This window comes from Scomber japonicus, chromosome 5 (genome assembly GCF_027409825.1).
Source record: "Scomber japonicus isolate fScoJap1 chromosome 5, fScoJap1.pri, whole genome shotgun sequence".
Classification (NCBI taxonomy): domain Eukaryota; kingdom Metazoa; phylum Chordata; class Actinopteri; order Scombriformes; family Scombridae; genus Scomber; species Scomber japonicus.
Genome location: NC_070582.1, coordinates 28380626 through 28400948, shown reverse-complemented (window position 1 = coordinate 28400948; position 20323 = coordinate 28380626). Strand labels below are relative to the sequence as shown.

The window sequence follows — 20323 nt, the reverse complement described above, 5'->3', positions numbered from 1 at the left end:
CCTCCCGATGGGCAGCTTGGCACCCTGAGTGGTAGCTCCTGTCATCAGTGTATGAATGTGTGTGAATGGGTGAATGAGACATGTAGTGTAAAAGTGCTTATAGGGGTCAAAAAGAGGAGAAAAGCTCTACATTAGTACAGTCCATTTAACATTAACACACACAACCATTTATTTCAACAGCTTGTATGGTAAAATTAACATTTAGTAGTAGACCCCTGATTTAGTGACATTATAAACATACTGAGACCATCAATAATGACACAGGTCAGCATGAAATAGATCTAAATAGATCTTTTTCAGAAGTTATTTTAAAGGTGTCATGAAAATCAATACAGGTCAGAGACATCGTTTTTGCATACTGTGCCCTTCAGAAAAAAAGTGTCCATATTTGTGTGAAGCCATTTTACCAGATTGTTTCAGTCCTCTACCAGCTCGTTTCTTTGTTAATGTATTTTAATGTGTTTCTTTGTGAAAAAGGTAACAGGATTTCCACTGTTGTCTAAATCCAGCTTGTTGAACTTGGATGAAAAAAAAAAAAAAGGTTTACTAACATTCCAATCTGTTGTCATGGTTTCCTCTTCAGCGACAAAATGTTTCCTGCACTGGGATTTGGAGCCCAACTCCCACCAGACTGGAAGGTATATGTGTGTGTTAGTGTTGCTGCTGTTTTGTGTATGTGTTTGTGTGTGCTAGATATTGATATGTGTGATACATGTGTGTGACAAAGAGGGGGCGGGGGGGGGGGGGGGGGGGGGTCATATGCAAACTTAGAGTTAAAGCAAGCCTGTATTACACATGCATTTCCACACACACATACACACAACTGTAAGCATTATACATGCATATTCACATGATTACGCAACTGTCAACCCATCTGTGTTGCCATGGCACTGAGCTGATGAAAAGGACAAAGGAGAGAGAGCAGAGAGAGAGAGAGAGCGAGAGAGAGAGAGAGGGTGGGAAGGGGAAAGTGTGGGAGAAATGGACAGTATCTCTCAATAATATTTACAGTGTAGTGAAGGATGAGTGTTAACCTAATGTCTGTGTTTCTTGTCTCATCAGGTGTCACATGAATTTGCCATCAACTTTAATCCAACAAACCCCTTCTGTTCAGGTAAGGCAGTGTGTGTGCAGTAGTTACAGACGTCATCGATGAGTCTGCTGCAACCACTGAAAATATTCATATGTTTACATGTTTGTATCATGGCTCTATTTTGGTCTATTGGACTGATCTGTGGAACCTGATACTTCATTTAGATACCAATTTAGATAATGAAAGTGATCATTAGGACTTTTAAAAATCTGATATTATAATTTATAATAATAATACTAATAACATTTTCGATGAACATCTACATTTGGTTATTAAAGACTTCTGGCCAAAGTATATGTAGTGAGCATGATGTAACTTGCCAGGACTCTCTGGTGATGGGGTCACATATTTGAATCGACCTCAAATTGCACATTATATTGTGATATTTATATAAACTTAACTTCACTTGACCATTCAGCAGAATCAGCTGAACTTTTAACTATTCTCACTACCTATTAACGTTTTAACTTGTCTTCTGTTTACAGCTTTATTCCATTTATAATAGCTTCAGCTGAAATCATCATATCAAACTGTACTTATTCGTTGTTGTCCTCTTTGTGGCTCGGACCCACATTTTCTGCTAGCAAGTTACATGAACAGATACAGATGGTTGCTAAGCTGTTTCTTGCCTTGTTTTTCTTGTTTCTTGAAGATGATTTATTTATTATTATAGTTAGCCTACTATAATATTGTTTTTTGACACTCATACTGCAAGTAAAAGGGAATACGGGTCCCTATCAAAATATGACTAAACTAGTGTGACAGCAAAAATCAAGCAACCACAGCTTCAGAGACTGAGACAAGTAGTAGGACAGTAGGACACTGGGCTGCAATGTCATTGTGACTTTGTGGAAATAGAGCACTGCAGGGACAGAACTAATTCATCATCATTGCACTAAAACATAAATCAGACATGCCATCTCCAGATCACATGACAGAAATACATGCTGCACTAGTCTGCGAGTGTCTTGCTGAGTCTGACTAAATAACACCTTCACACTTCACTTACACTTCCTACTCAGGATGTTTATCCACTCAGCTGTATGACCACCAGTGGACACTATGGCATCAAACAGTTGCTCCTGACAGTTCAGCCCAGTGAAAGATCCAGATAAAGGCATTGACATGTATTTACTGGCAGAGGAGAAATGCTCTGAACTACCCTCCAGTCATTCAAGTCAAATCAGTTTTAGTTTGTATCAGACCAATGTCAGATATCACAATTTCCCTTAGGGCGTTCTACAGCAGTCAAAACTGAAGAAGCTTTTTTGCAAAAATGTTTTCAGTCTTCTACAGTAACTCAAACTGCCTTTGACTTAGCACTTCTACATTTAACATGATAATATGATAAAGTGATTGATATGTCCCCCTCTCTGGCCATTTAGCACATTTTTGCCACATGCAGAAAGACCTCAAGATTTCAAACAATGTAGTCAAAATTAGCATCAGGCTAATAACGAGCTACCATGCTGCATGCTAGCAATGTACACATGATAAAATCATGATTGTTTGCGTAAATACACACTGTAACTAACCTTTCCTCACTTTCATAGTATCTAGCTAGATTTGAACAGATTTGTACATATTCAATGTTATTCATATTCAGTCTCGCACCCCCAAAGTAAGCACACGTTTTTAACATTTGTGTGTTTGTAGCTGTTAATGCAGCATTTAGCATTTGAAATGTGTAGGATGCAAATGAGTTTATTGACTAATGCCGAACAACTCAAATGCCAACAGCTTAGAGCAGAACTGCGAGACCCAGAATGAAATTGTGTCATATTAAAGCCTGACAGACACAAGGTCAGTTCTAAATCAGTACATGTACACTCAGCCCTCTGCTGACAGAGACCTGTGTCAAGACATTAACTTTGGTATGCTTCTTCAAAATATATCTACTGCTAGTTTATTATTAAAACATCTGCCTCCGGAAGCATGATTAGTTTTTTCAGGTCAGCACTGCTTCTCTACAAACTACTTACAAATAGCATTATAAAGATTAGAAAGGCCAATACAGCCTGCACAGCGCTCTGAAATAAAAGCTTCCAGGCCAAACAATGAAACCTGATTTGGAGGACTACAGTCATAAAATGCTGCCATTATTTCTTATATTAAACCTTTTGTGAACGAAGCAGTGTGCAAACATCCTATCACAGGTTTGGGATTATATTTCAGCCAAACAGTTTTTCCCACCTCATTTATTAATATACAGTATTTTGAGCTACTTTCTAACATTGTGGCATGTTTTAGACTGGAGGTGTACATTTTTGTCAAATCAGTGAGAGTGAGGAGAATATAATAGGTTTTATTTTTCTTACCAGAATAGGACACATGATAAATGAACAGCTCTCTTTAAGTCACAGAGTTTACTTTCCAGTTCTCTTAAAGCAAGAAAAATACATGCAGGTCATTGAGGAAATGAACCCTGTCTGGGCACACATGCAATAGTCTTGTTAAAGTTAACTGAAGTTTAAAATTGCGATGCTGATGAAAAACAATATGTTTATCATGAACCTTTAATAGGAAATGTTTCATTTAAGCCCATATGTGTCTTACTTCTACTTATCTCTTCTTTAATTTTAATTTAGCAATAATTAAAAGTAATAAAAGTATGTTGAAATGTAAATTCTTCCTCTCTGTCTTCCTCTGTCTCTAGGTGTGGAGGGTATTGCCCAGGCCTACTCCGCCTGTCTGCCTCACATCCGTTTCTACGGACCGACGAACTTCGCTCCGATCATCAACCACGTAGCACGTTTTGCCGCCCAGGCCCTTCAACAAGAGAAAGCAGCGGTAGGTGACAAGACAAAGCAGGATATGTGTTCCTCATCTTCTGAGTTAAAGGTAGAAAATGTTGTAGTAGTTGTATGTGACCCCCAAGCATAATTGTACTCCATATCAATGCAGCCATCTATTTACCACCCTCCTCTTTCAATACACCTATACCCATAAAATGTCCACATACCCATCTTACACACAAACTGCACAAAAACAGCCGCTGTGATGATACCCATTCTTAACGGTTGTTTTTGTAAGTTAGGGCTAAAAATCTAAGAATAACTTGAGGAAAGGCCAATTCAATGGGTTTTATTGTCAGGAAAAAGTGAATATTGTATGCTGATGTTAAGCCAATCCTGCCAATAAGTGTACAGATCATGATCAAACTGCACAGAGAGTCTCTGGAGAACATGGTGATTTGCTCGTTAGATTTTAAGGTTGGAGTGGGAAATTTGCTATATGTGGGTGGCAAAAAGGGTGCACTTATTTGGCTCAATATTTGGCTTAATGTTAGAGGTGGCTTTTAATCTTTCACTTTATCAGTCTAACTATGGGTGCATAGAAATATTGTATGATTCCCCCCAAATTATTTTCACATCGCTTTACTCTCTTTTACTTTATCTCAAACTCCTTGCCTCTGATTCTTTTCAAAGTGATTGTTGTTCCTGCTGTTGTTGCTCTTCTCCTTGATAAGCAATGATTTGACTGCTTACAGTCTGTAAAATGCTCTTTCCTTCTTTTGTTTCATCTCATCATAGCATTCTCTACCTCTCTCAGTGATTTCAAACCGCTTTTTAGGTTCACTTGATCCCTTTGCTGATATCCTCTCTTTAATCTTCTGATGCCTTTTTCTTTCCTTGTTTTTTTTCCCATGTGTGAACAACCTGCTCTTTTGCACTAAAATGTTCAAGATGTTACGCAGGCTACTGAGATTTTGTTCTATCTATCTGTTAAATTTGTACAGGGATGCTTCTATTGGTTCACCCAGGCTGTGGCGTGATCATATTGTTCTTTTTTATCATCCCATAAGACAAATTACACCACCAAATCACAACCATACCACTAAATAATAATGTTTCCTGACCAGAAGTAGAACAGCAGTCAGGAGTGATTTTAGGGCAGTTTGCATTCATAATTTATGAACTCTGTTTAGCAGCTTGATGACTGACAGGACAAACAAGTGTGTGCCTCTGCTGACTCGGACTCTTGGCGTGTTGACTGGTGTGTCAGGGAGAAGGGTGACAGACTGGAGTGACAACTTCTGTCCTCTCCTCTTCCCTCTGACACGTTTTCAGTTGAGACACTGGCCAGCACATCTCACATGTTCACACTGAACAACATGACAGGGAAAGCACCCTTCAGCTCATGCTCTACTTTTTTGTGTCACTTTTTAAGGATGCAAATAGGCCAGGACCCAACATGTCCTTTGTGTTCAGGTTTAGCTTCACTTCAATTTGACATATTCTGTCAAATTCTGTTTTTAAAAAAAAGCCTGTCTCCAAGGTTTGACCAAGTGGGCAGAAACACAATGTGTTGTCTATTTGGGAGGATACAGTGATAAAACTAGATATGCAGAGTTGGCAGCAGATTCAGAGGAACAATGTTGGAAACCAAAGGTCCATTGGGTGGAGAATGGTTGTAGGGGTTTTTGTCTGCAGATCAGTTTTGTCCCTAACTAGATTGGGCATAAGGGTGTCCAGCCTAAAACAGGCAGTTAAGATAAGTAATTGCACAGTCTTGAAACTGCTGATTATGTTTTAAAAGTTGAATGTTATAAAAGTTAATGTTTTGTGTCTTTCTACAGTCTCGCTTTAAAGATAAGGTAGTTCAGGGTTTAGGAATGATGTCGCCTGTCAGAGGGCTCAATAGATGTATGATGCTACTGCCTGATACCCACTGCAGGGCCTAATGATAAGTCAAAAGATTATTTAACATTAATACTGGGCTTCCATAGGAATAGTCAATTACTTTTTTGTGAATTGTGTGTATTCCATGCTTGCTTCCTAAAATACAACTTGAAGCGAATTTTCATGTTTTCATGCAGCCATTTCACTCTATTTTATTCCTTTAGCGTTCAGCTTTGTCAGTCAAGATTACTGGAACGCCCACAGTCATCTCTGCCAGTCAGCGGTCAAGTTTTAATAGAGGAGCCAATCAATCAGCTTATTTGATCCATGTCTCATTTAAGAAATCGCAGTGACTTGCAGCATACTGTACTTCCAACTGGGTTATGTATCTGAGGCAGTAACACATAGAATCCAAATTAAGAGCACGCCTCAGGCTCTGTCTCACACCCAAGAAGGCCTTCTATTTTGGTAGCATTTCGTGGCAGGAAGTCATACAGTATTCCTCGAGCTGTGGGACCATGTCATTACTGTGTTGGTGTGTTGCTACAGATACCAATGAGAAAATTGATTAGGAACCAAGAGGTCCAGTATTGCCAGATTACCCTGCCTTTTTGTTACAAAGCCCTGTGCACCAGCAGAGGTTTTACTATTGTTGGTCTGAATACAGCCTGAAAGCTGCTCTAATCAATATTTTTTATAATAACAATGGATGAAATTGTAAAAGGTGAAAGCGGTTGTTCGATGTGATGAATCCACAGAGAATTATCACCCGACTGTGCGGTTCCCCACAGCTCTGCGGAGCTTTTCAGCATCTTTCACCCCATTGTTTTTGTTTACAGCCTGCATTTTCGGTTCACTTTCACCGCTCCCACCAGCTTTGTTCCCAGCAGCGACAGGCCGACGTTTTCAGCAAAAAGCTCTAATAATCTCACTGCACACTATGCGCCCAGCACCAGGCAAAGTAAGCGAATAGCTGGTGGAAATAGTGTAGCCAGTCAACAACTAAAGAGCCAAATGTTTCCCTCAGGAATGAATGGAGATGAAAGCAGAGAGAGAGATTTACATTCACCGGATGGCCAGAAACACTTCCAACTTTTTTGCTAAAATATTTGCCCTATCCACCTCATAAGGTGATGTTAAAGGATCATCCATTTCATATTCTAGCTTCTGCATTGGTGTTAAACACTGAGGATTTTTTCTTAAACTCTCTTTCAGGTCTCTAATCGTAGCCTAATTTCGGCCCCTCCTGCATTACATGCTTCACACCGTCAGGCTGATGTAAGACTTAACACCTCATTGTTTGTGCACTAAATGTCTAGTTTAGTTCTGTCACAGTTTCTTCAGCTTTTTCACATTTCTTTTGCTATTTGGCTCTACAGAAGTCTCAAATCCTGGACTATGTGTAATCACTACTGCTGTAGCAGCTTCTAAATCTATCACTAACACAAAAGTATAAAGAGAAGTATTTGCCTTTGAGCCACAGATTTTGCTCACTGTGAGGCAGCAGGGGTTAGCGCTGTCACAGGTCGTGGGTTCAAGCCTCAGAAAGGTTCACTGACGCAGCAGTAGAATCACGTTGAGCCAGTGTGTTTATTTTAATTTCAAATTTCAAACTTATATATCTTAAGTAGCGGGCAGTCAGCTGGAGGAAGCTTGCAGGCTGCGAGAATCCTTTCCTCCGTCCATCGATCAGCGTGTTTCAATTTATGCTTGTGCTCTCTGATGTCTTGCACTCAGCTTTATTTTTCTGTCTGCGTGACTACACTGCAGCTAAAACAAAACAAGTGTGGGCACAAACAGATCTCGCACACGTTGCTGACGTCTGTAAGGCAGCAAGACTCAGGTTTAGGAATTACATCACCTGTGAGGCTCAGCACGACGGGGGTCATCGTACAAAAACAAATGCACACGTGTGACAGTCACAGGAGCTTTAAACCTACAAAGTTTCATCAAATGGTACATGTAACCCCGCCTGTATGTATCCAGTGGCACATCTCCTGCCTAAATCTAAAGAGAGTGCAGTAGCTGGGTATCATTATGCTCCCACGGTGCTTTTTGTCCCTAATTGTACCCTGTCACCCTGTGGAGAACAAATACATGAGCAATATACACAAAGGATGGTACTCGTATGTGTGTTTTGTGCCAGAATCCTTTTGTTTCTGTAAGGAAATGATTGCAGGACCCTTTCTTGTTTTATATTACAGTGAGTTCAAACAGGAGTGGAACATAGGAGGGAGTAACAGACAATGAGATGTGACAGCCGCAGCAGAAGTGTGTGTGGACCTCATACTGGGGCAGTGGTTAGATCGGTGTGTGTGTGTGTGTGTGTGTGTGTGTGGGTTGGTAGGTGTATGCTGCACAAATCAGCTGCTGCTCTCCCTCAGTGTTCCTGTTCCTCAGATAATGAGAGAACCTCCGACTGCAGACTGTGTGACTGTGTACGAACACGCTCTCACTACTGACACACACACACACACACACACACAAGCTGCAGGCCAGTGCAGTCTGTGCGTGTCCCAGTGTGTGAGCGGCCCTGTCTGTCTGTGTGATAATGATTCTCTAATGAGCGCTGCTGTTTCCACATTAAACAGGCAGGCTTCAGAGCCCTCCCTGTGTGTGTGTCTGTGTGTGTTTGTGTGTGTGTGTGTATGTATAACATGGAAGTTTGATTTTGTTCAGTGTAAAGTCAGTGTGAGTCTTCACCTTGTCTGTTTTTATCATAGGATAACCATTCACAGCGCACTACGCAGGACAGATGCATGTTCTATGTTGTGTGTGTGTGGGGGGGGGGGGGCGCTGGTTTTGGGCAAACAGACTTCCTGTGTGAGTGCCCTAAAAACTAGAAACTTGTGGACTTGTCACAGATAGATGTGGTTGCCCCTGTTTGTTTGACACTGTTGTTGCATCCGGTGGAAACTAACCCTAACCCTAACCTAATTTTTGTCTCTATGAAGTTAACGCTCAATAAATGTCTGTAGAAATGGTAAAGGTGTAAAGGTGTGTGTGTGTGTGTGTGTGTGTGTGTGTGTGTGTGTGTGTGTGTGTGTGTGTGTTGAATTTGCCTCTCTGATTGGCCAGGTCTTTTGTCATTAATATTGTTTGACGTTTCATATCTGATTACATCACTTCACAGTCAATCTGTCTGATGCATTTTCTAGTATCACATTAACTCAGCTACATGCCTCATCATTTAAAACCTTCATGTCTAATCATCAAAATTGCCCTCCAGAGCAGCTGTGGATGGAGACGTTTCTGTGCATTTGTTAAATATACAATACCAGTCAAAAGTTTGGACATGCTTTCTGATTCAAGTAAATAGGAATTGTGTCCAAACTTCTGTGTGCTCCTGTACATGAACAATGTTCAGTTTTGCGCACTTTTACATATTTCTTAGGCAGAGATAGTATCTCTTATTCTTGCTGCAGCATTTCAGCAGTGTGTTTGTTTTGCTCTCTTGTAACCCCACAATGTATTTGCTTTCTACCTCTCCTGTTTTGAAATCCGTGAAAACATATTGTAGCACTGCAGTTGAGAGTACTGCTTGACCTCTGAGTTCTATTCTCAGTCAGGAGTTGTACACTTCTGGGCTGTGTTACCTACTATCCCCCCTACTGGATAGGATTTGTACAGCATGATATTTCATTTGTATGTTGTGTACTTCCTCCCAGGTGACCCTGATTCAGACTGATTGTGACAGTGTCGAGCTCACACTCTTTTCCACTTCCCGGCCTTGCCAGCAGCAATGTGTGTGTTTGTGCTACCTGTTAGTTCTTTGTCTTTGTTACCTTTCTGTTTGTGTCATGGGTCCAGTAGTCTTGTTTTCATGGCTTAATTTATGTTAGGTTTAGTTTTTATGTAAATTTAGATACTACAGCCCTTCATGGGCTTCTGTTTATACAGTTTAGGCGCCCCATCAGTTTTACTTAGAACTTACAGGTTATTTTGTTAATAAACTGCTTGAATTTGTTGCAATCCTGACTCTCTTTATTATATTTGGCCTTCTTTGTCAGGATTTTTTTCAGAGGGTTACAGCCCCTACATCTAAGTAAGGCTATAGCTTACCTTGATGAGAGCAATGTGTGGATGACTCATAAAATCACAACAACTGATTAGTCTACATCTATTAGGGCTATAGCCTTACCTTGATGAGATCAAGGTGTGGATCAGGGTTTACGTTAGCCAGTATATGCCGGCTTTTGGCTGGTATAACATGTAATTGGCCGGCAGATTAAAATATCAATGGTCAAAATGTCCAGCAGGAAAAGCATCAAATAAATAAATACATGTATAAATTAATTAATAACATATTAAATACTAATATTATCATATAATATTATGTGATATAACCTATAAGATATGTTGCCTTGACGACAACAACAACAACAAAGTTGTGCAAAAGTTTTGTTTGATCATGTCACTGACTGCAGCACTTATACATCGCGCTGCAAATAAATGTGAATTCTCTGTGGAATTCGGACAAGACAAACATCTACTGTAGAATAATGTCTGTATTTAATACTGAGGAGTGATTTTCACAGTTATATCCGCAACTTGTAACAGCTTAACAAATTTGGTTGCAGTGCCATGAATGTTTATAGTTTTTAACATTAGTTTCTTTAAAGCTGCACTCACCATTAGACTACATTAAATGTGAAATGTGTTGTCTGCACTCAAGCTCTATGTCGCTTTATGTTTCAGCATCTTTCAGCTCGTTGTTTTGTTTTTTTTTCGTTTCACTCTCTCAGCTCTCATCAACCCTTTAAAGAGCAGCTTCTTTTACACTGATAAACCCACAGTGTGCTACCTGTCCAGCTCCAAACCAGACAAAGTAACCGACTACCTGGGGAATATAGCAATTTCAGAGACCAAAACTAGAGGTATAAAAAAGTGTGAATATCAGTCTTAAATTAATCAGATGACCATAAACTTGATTCTAAATTAAAGCTAATGTCGCTCCATTCATTGTCAAAATAACATTCTCCTCTCTTACGCTGACGTTTATTGACGTGTATTTTTCTCTACAAGATATGTGTTTTATTTATCATTTGTGTATGTTTGTTATTTTATAAATAAAAATGACAGAGAGGAGACAGGATGAGTGCCATCTGTCTCTGCAATTTCATCACCAGACTTGGCCATGAAACATTCTCCCTCTTTTTTCTTCCAGTTTAGACACACATTTTCATACTGATCAGATCATTCATTGCCTGCTTGTGTCCTGCATGGATTCATTATGTTTTTCCACTCATTTAGTCAGATTTGTGCTTCATTTGTCATCCATATGTATATCCCTCCTGATTCACTATTTGTTCTTCCTTAGTGTTCCTCAGATGAATTTCTTATTCAGTCATTCGTCATTCACTTCTCTTTCTCGTATTCATCTCTTGATTCTCTTTTTTCCCTCTGTAATTTTTTTTCTTCCATGAACAGATGGCGTGCTCTGTTATATGAATGGAGCCCAACACGCTCTAATGCAGAAAAGCTTTAATTCTGGTGTCTATTTCTCTCTGGCTCGTGCAGTGTTGTCCAGTATCGTAACTGTAACTGATTCACCCAGTGACAACATGACAAAGCTCAATTTAAAGCCCCACTGTCTCTGATTTTCTCTCCCTCTGCAGCAGTACTTCACTCTCCTCATTATAACAGACGGTGTCATCAGCGATATGGACGAGACACGTGACGCCATCGTAGAGGCGTCTAAGCTACCTATGTCCATCATCATCATTGGCGTGGGCAATGCAGACTTTGCAGCCATGGAGTTCTTAGACGGCGATGCCAGCGTCTTGAGGTCCAATTCAGGAGAGGAAGCTGTTCGGGACATTGTGCAGTTTGTTCCTTTTAGGGATTTCCGGAATGTGAGTATCACTCCCAGGCTGAAAAAATTAGAAAATAGACCTGCTTCATGTACTAAATGGTTGAGGTTTGCTCAATTTAGATTGGTGCAAGATAAGATAAGTCTTTGGCTACATACTTTAATTATACATATGTATGTGTTAGGGAATTTTCCACAACTTACATCATACATTTGCATACACTGAGGCAAACTGGGCCTTGAGGTCATTGTAAGGGTCACACCAAATCTTGACTGTGAGACACTCTCTCCCCTTGGACAGTAGGTCTGCTCCTTTTGGGGAAAACAGGAGGCACCCTGATAGTGTTGCTATGACAGCCAAGGTCAGATGTGTGCTTGCCTGTCTCTCTCTGAATGAGTAGAGGTAACTGTGGTCAGAGGTTGGATATTGTTGACCCTGAAGAATGGAAGACAAGGGTGCTGAGCTGCGTTCTCAGACATTGTACATTCTTACAGCGCTTGTCTAGTAGACCAATAGACTAAGTTCTATATGCTGTAGATGTGTTGGATCTGACCATATTTGGGAGTGGTTCAACTATAACATTATCTGTGTGGCTTACTAGAAGACTCTCCATTATGGACCAAAATTTCAGAATTAAGTGGAGCATCAGGACAGAGCGTGTAATGATTATTCTTTCATTCTCCTTTTGATCAAGTCTCAATAAACCTTTTCAGTGTAAAACATCTGTCTCCACTGATGTATGGGCTTCATATTTAAAATCTACAACAGTATGTTCATGTATTCTTTCAAGATTAATTGTACTGTGTCTTAAATGTACCAAACTGTACAGTATATATAAACAGACATGTAGAAAAAGTCCAGTCAATATGGCTGTAACTATCCCCAAATCCTACATGGGCGTCACAGTAGCTGTTTGGATCATTTATTGGTTCTTTAGCTGCACTGAACTCCTTCAAAACTTGTTTCAGTAACAGAAAAAAAGTATCTATTAATTAAGATTTCAAAACCCAGCTAATCTGCTTGATCAGGATTGTGTGGGTGTGATTTTGATCAGATGTGATTGACGGTGGCCTGGCAACGTTAGCGAACAACCTCACAACTGTCACCAGATTCAGATTCAAATGTTGCTAAAAAAAGTGACACACATTTTTCAGTTCCTGTCCAGTCAACATAGACAGAAATCTCTCATGTGGAATAACTAGAACTGATGTAGGTTTGGCAGATGCTCATGTTCATGTAGGAAGCCATCGCTCATAGTGATTGGAGATGTGTTTCTATCCAGAGATGTTTCTCAGTCAAAGTCCCTGATATGAAGTATTTTCTGAACTTCACTTCAGTAAATATCAATGCCATAACTGAAAGTCTTCACATTTATTTCAGTTAAAGTAGAATGTTTATATTACAGTGTACTTCAGTGTTTTAATGCAAATGTGAACATCATGAAGAATGTTCCTTTTACAGTGATACATGAAAATAGTGTCATATGCACAGCCTTAAGCTCTAAAAAGTATTTGAGTTTCTTATCAGCTCAATGCTCCAAGTTTAAACCAAAACGTGGCAATAATCAAAATATTCAGATCATATTATGTGAAAGGGGTTGCTCATGGTGACAACCCCACAGAAAAATGTAATTCTCTCACCTCTGCAGAGCATGTTTGTGTCTTTCAGTTCATTGTTGTAGTTCTGCTTCATTTCAGCTCTCATCTAGCTGTAAAAACCCTTCCCAGCACTAAGTGGCAGAGAGTTAGTGACCAGCTGGTGAACACAGTGTAGTATTTAGCAGCTGAAGAGGAGTTGGTGGTGGCCAAAACGCAGCTAAAACTCAAGAAATTGAAATGCCAAAATATGACCACTTAAAATGTTTAATTCAGTAACACACTTAAACTCTAAAGTGTCGAAATGTGTTAAAACATGAATACACTGCAGTGTCAGTTTGACTCCATTTTAGTTCTGCAGTAGAGGCATTACCTAATGACATGATGTCATGCTGTCTGAGTGTGAATGTGTTACCAAATGGCAGCCTGTTGCTGCTCAGATTGTAGTTACTCACGCACTACAACATGCAGATGACGATAGCTGCCTGGTTATATCAGACTCAACAGAGACACTATAGGCATGTGTGTGTGTGTGTGTGTGATATAATTTGCTGACAAAAAAGTGTTCATGTGAGTGTTTATATATGTGTGCTGTAGGTAAGCACACAGCTTCATTAGAGTGTGTGTGTGTGTGTGTGTGTGTGTGTGTGTGTGTGTGTGTGTGTGTGTGTGTGTGTGTGTGTGTGTGTGTGTGTACGTGTGGGCTGGTAGTGGTGGGCGAGCTGACTTCCTCTGTAGTGGGAGGAACAGACAGTATTTGCTGGCTTCACTCCAGTTTGTTGGTGGAAGAGTGAGAGTGAGAGACGGCAACAGACAACAGAGAAGAAGTGGGAGAAATGAAGCTGAGACAGAGGAAACTTAATAATGAGAGTGACCTGAAATGATGAGCCGTTGCTAAATTCTTTATTCTTTTATATAAAGTATAATCTCCATGAAGTTGGTCAAGTTTATTACAGATATATTGGTATTGTTGTAAATGGTTCTGTCCATAAGCAACAAGAAAAGTCAGTACAGAAATGCTAAAGATATGGTTGTGATCGTGCAACAATGCTGCTGTTATATAGTTTGTCCACCAGAGAGCGCTGTAAAGTTTATTTTTCAACTGCAAAATGTCCTGTTTATTACATATGATGTTTGAAAATGTTTTAAAAAACAAAACAAATACAAGACATACACACCAAATATTTTATTAATTTATAATATTCCAACTTTTCTCTTCTTTCTATCTTGTTGTATTGGGTGTTCTAATTACACAAGGCTATCAATATTAATGTTAGCAAGATTTATTCATAAAGCAAAATGTCAAATACAAGATGGACAGATTGTTGAGGGAATAAAAAAAATTGGTGATGGTCATCAAGCAAACCAAACCGCCAAGATGTGCGCTGGGCTTTGAAGCCAATTTGACATAGTGGTCAGACTGTGTAATTACAACATCTGGGTCTAACAGGCCTGAAAAAAAACCTTTTACCTGCATACAATCATGGGAAAAAGAGCAGCTGTAAAATGGTAGATATATTTTTTTGAGTCTGACAACCCCTGCGAAATGACAATATTTGATCCAGTTACATTTCGAAAGACTAGAAGAGAGGCACGATTGAATTATTAGGACACTGTGTGTAGCTCTACATCCATGGAGCAAACAGTCAAAAACTAAATATGAAGACTCCTTCCTTGCTGTCAGAAAAATAGAATAACTTATGTCTTTACTGTGTAAAATCACTTTGATAACTGTTGGCATTTTTCATTTTCACAGCAGAAACATGCACAAAAAGCAAAAAAAAAAAAAAAGCACTGTACATTCTAGATATTATCACATTAAATTCAACTTAGCTCATTGTGTTATGGCACGACTGAAGGGGGCTTCACAGAAAATGTTTTAGCACATGTATAAAATGTACAAGTGGATAAATGATCGTTATTTACTTGTCGGTAAAAGCCAGACTCCTGTTGATTTTTTCTCCCATAGCCTCTGCATATGGAAAATTCACTACATGTCCAAAAATAAGTGGACACCTGAACATTACACTGGTTTGATCTCCAGCAGGCTTTCCTCAGCATTTAGGAACCAGGCTGTAGGGATTTGCTGCCAGAACATTAGTGAGGTCCAACACTGATATCGGGAGCAGTTTGAGTTACAGTTCATCTCTAAGGACCTTCCTCTGTGCACAAGGGTGTTATTATGCTGAACAGGAAAGAGCCTTTCTCAAACTGTTGGCACACAATTGTAATCACACTGTTGATCTTTCACTATATACTGCGCCTGACCCAAATCATGACTAGACTGGAAAAATCAAAGCAGGGCCAAACTAGTATTTAAGTCTTTTTAAGCTTTAATTTGCTCTGTGCTTTTCTTTCTCCTGAGATTAATGTTCTCTCTTGTTCTCTTTCCCCATTAGGCACCCAAGGAGACCCTCGCCAAGTCAGTCCTGGCTGAACTGCCTCAGCAGGTCACTCAGTACTTTAAACAGCGGAATCTACCACCCACCAACACGGCACCGGAGTGAAACGCACCTGAAGACGTTAGCCCTAGCACGCTGTACTATAGCCCGACAAAACCTTTTGTCTCTTAACTTCAAAAGATAAAGAAAGAAAGTGTGTATATAAGCTGTGAACAAAACAAAAAAAAGAGTTGCTGAGAAAAAAAGTGAAGAAACTGGTTAAAGAATGTTTGATCAATTCAATATCGAGTGTGAATCCATCAGAAGTGATATTCTGTGTTTGTTAAAGCTTTCCAGAGCTGTGATGATAATGTTTATGAGACCTTGTATGTCCACAGTGATGGCAGGTGTCTCCTAATGATATGAATATGCAGGTCAAACACTGCTCTTTTTTTTTTGGAAAATACCTTGATTAATCAGGATGTAGAATTTTTTAAATGATTGCTTTGCTTTCATTGCATGTGTTTGTCTTGTGATTGATACCATGTGATAAATACAACTCTTTGGTGTAAATGACCCCCTTCCAAGCTGGAACAATTTAGTGTATATTCAGTCCCCCCCACCCCTTTTCCGTTGGTCATATGGATCCTCTTCAGGCAGCAGATCAGATGAAGGCTGTTTGCTTTCGTGCTCACATGTTGCAGATTCACAGACTGAACCTGAACACAGCACATATTTCTTCACCCCCTCCTCCGTCGTCAAAGGGGGAACTTCTCAATTTGAAGTTTTGCTCACCGGTCGTCTTGAGAGGAGGGTTCAATGCTTATTTGATTCAAAGGGGACAGAATCGGAGGAGGACGAGGCTGCAGTGGCCGCTGTAGCACTAACACAGCATAGATGTGGGATACTGTGTGAACTCATGAGGCGTTACTGCTGTTAAATATGGGGCCATTTTGCCAGCTTTTGCAAAACCCTTGTATTTCTTATGACTTTGGTTCACCGTGCATGTTGCCAATATCTACTCACTGTTTACAAAACCGATGCTGATGATCACAAACGCATGATTTATTTATTTATTTTCAAATGACGTATTTATCAGAGATTTTGTAGATATTTAAAGGAGATTCTGTTTAAATGAGAAGGAAGTGTTACATTAAAAAATAGCAAAGAAAGATGCCAGAGAAGGCAGAGAGGTTACCTGAGTGGAAGCAGAAGAGGAGTTTCTGATATGCATATATATCGAATGTATATTTATATAATGCCGTTCCTGTTTCTGACATGTTTTTAATGTACTTTTTATGCAGTGCGGAGTTGTGTACTTATACTACTATGTGTATTGCCGTGCATCTTTGTACTAAATGTGTTGCTATTCATTTTATAAAACTGTGTCCATGTCCACACTCAGGTTAATAAACTGAACTGAAATGTCTTACGTCCTCTGTGTGTCTGTGAATGTGAAAGAAGAAAAATAGAGAGGTGGGTGGTGGAGAAAGAAAAAAAAAACACTCCACCAACAGGTCTGTGTTTAATTCCACATGACTCAGCTCTCTTTTTTTTGTAGCTTTTGCCCGGATTGAAGAGATCATGAATTACAGCCGGTTAATCAGAGCGAACAGAGCAAATTCAGCTTACACAAAATGTGGTATTAAAGAAACTTGTAAAGGTGACAGAATGAGAGTAAATATGAATTCAGTCCACATTTCATCCTCATTTTTTAGGCAGTATGTGGATGTCCTCTTGCTCTGGCTTAGTGCTGCTGCCTTTGGCACAACCCACCCTGAACAAGCTGTAATAATTGCCAGATTTAAAAACAAAAACCTGGCTGCTAAGGACTGATTTTCATCTTAAATGCTTGCATTTGGTATGCCTCAAAGCTCAAATCCTGGTCTGATCTTTTTTTTTTTATGTATTTTGCTTATATTATTTGTTGTCATAGCAACTACTTTCACAGCTGCACCAGTGATATTGAGCTTCATCTGTTGGTTAAACCGTGAAACCAACTACGGCTGACTTAATGATGTCAGTGAACTGTCCTCAGACAAGCTGAAATGCTTGCTACTGGCAACAAACACTAAATTATCTCCTGGTCTCGTCATCACAAAGACTTGTGAACTGTGAGAGTCCATTTCAGGGTCCCTCTCCACATCTCAAACCTTGAGCCTCACAGTAACAGAATTAAAACATGAGACTGCCTGTGTTGTTGAATGACGCTGCCACTCTTTGATATCATCTCACCTGCATTGCTTTTTTTCCCCATCTCAATCAGCAAACTGAACACAGTTCCAAATGCACATTTCTCCTGCCAAGGTTTTAATAGTGACTGAATACACAGCCCAGAATCCAATTATCCAAATTTGTTCTGATCTAGTGCAATTTTACACATTCATTTTATGCCCCTGTGTAGGTGTCGCTCCAAGTTACATCTAAGATATTTTAACCCCTGACAAACTGGCAGAGTGATATAGTGATCTATAGGTGAAGACGGAGAGAATTTTTTGAGCATTCATCTGCCACACCCAAAGAGACAAATGCAGGTGCTACATGGCTCAGTGGTTAGCACTAATGCCTCACAGTAAGGTCTTGGGTGTGATACCCAGCAGGGACAGGACCTTTCTGTGTGGACCTTACATGTTCACGCGTGCATGGGTTTCCTCCCATTATCAAAGAAACGTGTATGTTAGGTTAACTCTCCTGTCAGTGACCAAGGTACTAACTCCCTGCATGTTGCATAGTGTCTACCCACTGCTGAGTATTTGTGATGGGTTAAATTTAGAGACTTAATCTCTTTAGAGTGTAAAGCTGTTAAAATGAACTTTAAGAAAGACTTTGTAAGGAACAGTATTTGCTCCCCATACTCACTCTCTGCAGTAACCTGGTTGGCAGAGTCACCAAGACTGACTGGTTACTCTGTTATAAGGCATACAGTAAGCCACTCTTTCTCTCTCCTGTCTCCTATCCTGCTGGATTTATGTGTGTTAGGTTTATTGTTGGTTGACTTTTGATTTAAATGAATCCTATTATTAGTCATTACTTGTGTGGGCTCCCCTCCTTCCAGCCAGGTTGTGTCAACCTGGAGCAAAGCAACAAATTAGATGACTTAAAAAAAAACACAACAGCTTTACATTTTAGCCTGTGCAGTAGGAGCTAATATACTCAGAATATTTATTTGATTAGGATTAAGAGCTGCATCACCGAGTTCTGCTCCAGGTTTTAAATTGTGTTTACAGGAAAGCTCAGTTAGGAGATGACTGAATCCCAAACGCAAATTGACTGCATTTATTCACATTTATAAATGTCCATGGTTGTTCAGACTCCACAGAGGTCTAGGCTGAAATCTAATTAACTATTGTGCTGTGTCTCAAATTGGGTACTTATGGGCACAGTATGGAAAAATGCAGTGCACTGCAAGTACCCAGGTGGTGTACTCAAAATTGTCAAAGAATTGAGCGTGTAACTATTGGACCTTTTCTTGACCACAACGGTCGTCATTTCCAGTAAGTGAACAATGGCTGTGTTTTATTTGAGACAACACTAACCTGTTGAAATGTGCGCACTAGACAAGTAAGTACAGAGTGCAGTGTACATAAGTATGTGATTTGAGACACAATTTTTTTTTTTCTTTTAATACCTTCATGTATCTCATCAGGATGAATTGTTGTGCCTGATGATCCTGTGACTTTTCATTCTGCTACTCCAACATTTAGATTTATGACCAAATACCTAAAAAACATTGTACATTCCCATCAGCCTCAAATGGACTCTGGGTTTTCATCATCATAAAACCTTCAATCTTCAACATTATCATTGTTAGCATGCTGATTTTAACATTTAGCTCAGCACTGTGGCTGAAGTATGTTTTGAGGGAACACACACTCTCCGTACCCCCCAATAACCAGCCCTTTGTGACACAGTGAACACACAGTAAAAGGGAAAGCTCTTTATTTCTTTGCTCAGACTTTGACCAACAAAACAAAGCTCCAACGCCTGAGACAGCAGCATAACAGTCCAGCATCTCTGAATGATGTGACTTAGAAACAAACTACACATTACATCACACACAATATTATTGTTTGTAATAAGTCAGATTTTGCATTTAACCCGAGGAGAGTGAGAAGCGTTTGTCCTGCCTTGGCTCTCTCTCTGATCTCCTCTGCTGCTCATAACTAAAAAAGGTGCGAGTCATGTGACACAGTCTAAAGCAGTCTCTTCCTCGCTCCACAGCTGTCAATCACTGTTCCCTCAGCCAAAAGCACAGCTTGCAGTCGCTGTGGCTTGGGTTGGGAGGGGGGGTGTAGGGAGGGGGGCGGGATGTCGTCGGGGTAGGCAGTGCGGGATTGGTTGCTCGGCTTAAACTGCGTGAGATGTGATTGAGGGAAGCAAGGGTGGAGGTGTCATGTTTGAGTGCCACAATAGCAAAAAACCACAAATAGAGATACACAGATTAAAGTTCAGAATAGAGGTTAAAATTGGTTTTAATCTTAGTGTTATTAGGATTATATTACTAGGCTGGACTTTGTCGGGTGACAAAGAGCAACAGTTCAACTCACAGCTGTGAAAACAACAGGAATACTGAAAATGGTTGTAAGGTGTGTGTGTGTGTGTGTGTGTGTGTGTGTGTGTGTGTGTGTGTGTGTGTGTGTGTGCGCGCTTTTATATGTGTTTCTTACCTTTTAATCTGTCTGTGTGTGTGTGTGCATATCTTGTACAAGGTTACCTTTCCTGACTTTGCAAGCCAAGTTGTGTGTGTGTGTGTGTGTGTGTGTGTGTGTGTGTGTGTATCTGTGTGTGCGTGTGCATAGATATAGATTCAGTTGTGTGC

General features: G+C 39.9%; 1 protein-coding gene across 1 annotated transcript in view; it reads left to right on the top strand.

Annotated features, from left to right (window-relative positions):
- The window catches only part of cpne2 (copine II), a 43503-nt gene extending 27873 nt beyond the window's left edge, over window positions 1–15630 (top strand). The window contains exons 11-15 of the mRNA XM_053319007.1: window positions 584–638; window positions 1063–1114; window positions 3750–3883; window positions 11334–11570; window positions 15523–15630. Coding sequence (XP_053174982.1) covers window positions 584–638; window positions 1063–1114; window positions 3750–3883; window positions 11334–11570; window positions 15523–15630 — 586 coding nt within the window. The remainder of the gene's footprint in view (window positions 1–583; window positions 639–1062; window positions 1115–3749; window positions 3884–11333; window positions 11571–15522) is intronic.
- Window positions 15631–20323: the final 4693 nt, after the last annotated feature.